The sequence below is a fragment of the Semicossyphus pulcher genome, unplaced genomic scaffold (assembly GCF_022749685.1).
Source record: "Semicossyphus pulcher isolate SPU_LCO1_2020_fin unplaced genomic scaffold, fSemPul1.0.p SCAF_20, whole genome shotgun sequence".
Classification (NCBI taxonomy): domain Eukaryota; kingdom Metazoa; phylum Chordata; class Actinopteri; order Labriformes; family Labridae; genus Semicossyphus; species Semicossyphus pulcher.
Genome location: NW_027211694.1, coordinates 1,700,298 through 1,704,876, shown reverse-complemented (window position 1 = coordinate 1,704,876; position 4,579 = coordinate 1,700,298). Strand labels below are relative to the sequence as shown.

At 43.7% G+C, this 4,579-nt stretch overlaps 1 protein-coding gene across 1 annotated transcript; it reads right to left on the bottom strand.

The window, feature by feature from the left end:
• Positions 1–2,041: 2,041 nt before the first annotated feature.
• Positions 2,042–3,895, bottom strand: LOC138599803 (golgin subfamily A member 6-like protein 6). Its single transcript, XM_069671560.1, has one exon. The coding sequence runs from the start codon at positions 3,893–3,895 to the stop codon at positions 2,042–2,044; it is 1,854 nt and encodes a 617-aa protein (XP_069527661.1).
• Between the last annotated feature and the right edge of the window lie 684 nt (positions 3,896–4,579).

The following is a 4,579-nucleotide window of genomic DNA, read 5'->3' as shown; positions in this document are numbered from 1 at the left end:
TATGTTTTCTTTAGTGCTAATAGCGCAGCCTATGTAGCCTGCTACAGTTATGTAAAATCATGTTTACTTTACTTTATGATTGGACATAGAGCACATTATCAGTTTACTACATATGATGCATTGTTTTACATGTTTTAACATTATTGAAATAACAAAAGCCTAAATATTATAAAATCTACACAGACGGCAAGTATACATTTTCTTTTTTTATTACACAAATGTTCCCCGACTTTGCCTGCTGCATTTACACATCGGCTCATCCCGACTTGAAGGCTGCATGAAGTCGGGGTAAAAATGTGAACATCTGTGTTCACACATGCAGCCCACCTGGACAATGTGGGGCCATTTCCAGGAGTGCAGATGTAACACAGGTCATAAAATGTATAAATAGGTATTGTATAAAAGTATTTAGTATATTTCTATCAAGATTTAATATAAATTACTTTTATGACTGCAATATTTAATATAAATGTGTTTTGTGACGGCAATCTTTAAGCTGTCTGTGGTCTAGCGATCCAAATCTCGCGTTGTATCTTAATGTCTCGCGCTGTGGCTGGTGGCTGAGCGCTTCATCAGGAAGTAGCTATACATAAGAGCAGCTAAACACAGGTATCGATTTCACTGAACCACTGAAAACTGCCTTTGAAGTCACTGAATGTTTGCCAGAGTCATTCGCTTTGTGTTGTTATAATTTGTAATTATATTTTAATTTGTGTTGTAATTATAACAGAACTTTTGAAAAGAAAATGTCATGTATTGTGAGTTGACAATATTATACGAATGTTTTGAACTGTCTGGTCGTAAAAAAGAAAATTTGATTTGTGAATTGTTATATTTCATATAAATAGTTTCCTCCTCTTTCCAAGTTTAAAATCTTCTGGTTTAATTTCTCCAGTCCAACACTTAATGTTTAACAATCATATTATTATTATAATAACAGATAAATTATTGTAAATATATATATGTATATGCTACACTGGGCATGTGTGAAATGGGCTAATGAAAACATTGTGTCATGTAGATGTGTTCGGGCCTGGACTCAGATTCAAGCATTCAATCATTATCCCACTCGAGGAAGTGATGTTCTGAATATCAGCACAGCTGATTGGTTACAAATAGATGTAGATATGCAGTACATTGACACTCCATGAGTGTGATTTTGCTTTTATGCAACAGTTCTACAAGTTGCATGTCGTATGTAAGAGATAATGTATATCAGGTTTGACGTCGCTGTGTTTGCAGAGTGAAAAAAGAGACGAAAACGGCAGAGAGAAAGCAATAAAGTTAAAACAATGTAAAAACAGAGGGCTACAACAGAGAGATCTACAAACCTGAACACGGCACATGAAGTACACAAACAGAACACAGTACAGGATACAGCGGTGTATAAAGACGGTGGATGGAAAAGAAAATGTCAACAGAGTCTGACAGTGCCGAGAGAGAAAACCTCCATCAGGTGCTGCGCTGATTCCTGCGGTCCGGTTCACCGTGTCTTACTTCACCATCGGTGGAAATAACCAGAGATGTGGACTTGAGACTTCTGTGGTTTAAAAGTACACTTTCTGTGAGTGTCATTGTTTGTTTTATCTTTGGAAATATTCCTTTTAAAGCATGCTGTAAAGTGATGTAATTTAAGGATTCACTTTTGGGGATCCTGTTTTCAGTGACTAGGATACCAGACTCCTGAGTTTGATCAGTTGATACACAATAAAATACTCTCATCTTAAACAGTATAAAGAATGCTTAACATTGTGCTACAGAAGTACAATTATACAGAAAGAATGCACATTTCCAGAATTTATTAAAGTTTTAAAGTTTTAGTTTTTAATTGAACTTTTTTTTATTATATCTGTGGGAGGAAACCGGAGCATCCCGGGGTAAACCCACACAGACGCAGTGGTTCAGTGTTTACAGACAGAAACCAGCTGGCTTCTGTCTGTAAACACTGAACCACTGCGCTGCCTGTGGCATGTGTGTGTGTGTGTGTGTGTGTGTGTGTTGTGGGGGGGACAGGTTTGGTGGAGGGTGGGGGGGGGGCAGTTCACTCCTGGTTCTGCCCCCTCTTCTGCTGCTTGTATTGGCGACGGCTTTTTGGGGTGACAAACTTCTTGAACCTTCTCCAAAGAGAGATCTCCTCCATCTCAGATGAATCCTGCACTGTCTCTGGAGGGTTCTCTACGATCTCTGGAGTGTCCTCTGTGATCTCTGGAGTGTTCTCAACCATCTCAGGTGATTCCTGCACCTCGTCTGGTATGTTGTTGGCCCACTCCTGGACCCACCTCATCTTCTGCTCGTTGTATAGGCGGCAGCTATTTGGGGTGACAGACTTCTTGAACCCCCACCGCTGAAGGATCTCCTCCATCTCAGATGAATCCTGCACTGTCTCTGGAGGGTTCTCTGCGATCTCTGGAGTGTCCTCCGCGATCTCTGGGGTGTCCTCCGCGATCTCTGGAGTGTTCTCAACCATCTCAGGTGATTCCTGCACCTCGTCTGGTATGTTGTTGGCCCACTCCTGGACCCACCTCATCTTCTGCTCGTTGTATAGGCGGCAGCTATTTGGGGTGACAGACTTCTTGAACCCCCACCGCTGAAGGATCTCCTCCATCTCAGATGAATCCTGCACTGTCTCTGGAGGGTTCTCTGCGATCTCTGGAGTGTCCTCCGCGATCTCTGGGGTGTCCTCCGCGATCTCTGGAGTGTTCTCAACCATCTCAGGTGATTCCTGCACCTCGTCTGGTATGTTGTTGGCCCACTCCTGGACCCACCTCATCTTCTGCTCGTTGTATAGGCGGCAGCTATTTGGGGTGACAGACTTCTTGAACCCCCACCGCTGAAGGATCTCCTCCATCTCAGATGAATCCTGCACTGTCTCTGGAGGGTTCTCTGCGATCTCTGGAGTGTCCTCCGCGATCTCTGGGGTGTCCTCCGCGATCTCTGGAGTGTCCTCTGGAGAGTTCTCAACCATCTCAGGTGATTCCTGCACCTCGTCTGGTATGTTGTTAACCCACTCCTGGACCCACCTCATCCTTTGCTTGTTGTATTGGCGGCGGCTTTTTGGGGTGATAGACTTCTTGAACCTCCTCCAAAGAGCGATCTCCTCCATCTCAGATGAATCCTGCACTGTCTCTGAAGTGTCCTCCGCAATCTCTGGAGTGTCCTCTGTGATCTCTGGAGTGTTCTCAACCATCTCAGGTGATTCCTGCACCTCGTCTGGTATGTTGTTGGCCCACTCCTGGACCCACCTCATCTTCTGCTCGTTGTATAGGCGGCAGCTATTTGGGGTGACAGACTTCTTGACCCCCCACCGCTGAAGGATCGCCTCCATCTCAGATGAATCCTGCACTGTCTCTGGAGGGTTCTCTGCGATCTCTGGAGTGTCCTCCGCGATCTCTGGAGTGTCCTCCGCAATCTCTGGAGTGTCCTCTGTGATCTCTGGAGTGTTCTCAACCATCTCAGGTGATTCCTGCACCTCCTCTGGTATGTTCGTAACCCACTCCTGGACCAACCTCATCTTCTGCTGCTTGTATTGGCGACGGCTTTTTGGGGTGATGGACTTCTTGAACCTCCTCCACCAAGAGATCTCCTCCATCTCAGATGAATCCTGCACTGTCTCTGGAGGGTTCTCTACGATCTCTGGAGTGTCCTCTGTGATCTCTGGAATGTTCTCGACTGTCTCAGGTGATTCCTGCACCTCCTCTGGTATGTTGTTAACCGACTCCTGGATCTGCCTCATCTTCTGCTGCTTGTATTGGCGGCGGCTTTTTGGGGTGACAGATTTCTTGAACCTCCTCCACCAAGATATCTCCTCCATCTTAGGATGGTCCTGCACTGCCTCTGGGGGGTCGTCTACGATCACGGGAGTGTTCTCAACAGTCTCTGATGTGTTCTCAACCATCTTGGGATTTCCTTTGTCCGTTTCTGTAGTGTACTTAACTGTCTAGTATATATATATATATATATATATGTATATATATAATAGTATCTGGCTTTTAAAGTGGATCCAGTATTTATCAAAGTGTCTTAGTAACTGTTGGATTTGTGAACTGTGTTGTATGATAGTGGCTTCTCAGCTATCTGACTTCTGCTCCTCAGATTCTGCTCTTTGATGGCTTTGATCTATGTGCAGAGGCTTTGGCTTTAATCCTTTTCAAATGACAGCATCGATGACATCATAGAAAATTCATAGAATCATTCCTGCCTGTTATTCAAATGTAAACAAAATGGCCGCCACACAAGTTCTTGATTCTGCTTCTCAGATTCTGCTCTTTGATGGCTTTGATCTGTGTGCAGAGTCCGGAATCCTTTTCAAATGACAGCATCGATGACATCATAGAACATTCATAGAATCAGTCCCTGCCTGTTATTCAAATGTAAACAAAATGGCCGCCACACAATCAACAGTGAAAAAACTAATTAGGCCTGCAAACAACCCAGCAGATCAACAATTCCAACAGTTAGACATGAAATAACACAACATTTATCATAAACGTAAAGTCCATTATGTTTTCTTTAGTGCTAATAGCGCAGCCTATGTAGCCTGCTACAGTTATGTAAAATCATGTTTACTTTACTTTATGAT

What these genes read in the sequence shown, in the direction of transcription:
- LOC138599803 (XM_069671560.1), bottom strand. Translation starts at nt 3,895, where the DNA reads ATGGTTGAGAACACATCAGAGACTGTTGAGAACACTCCCGTGATCGTA.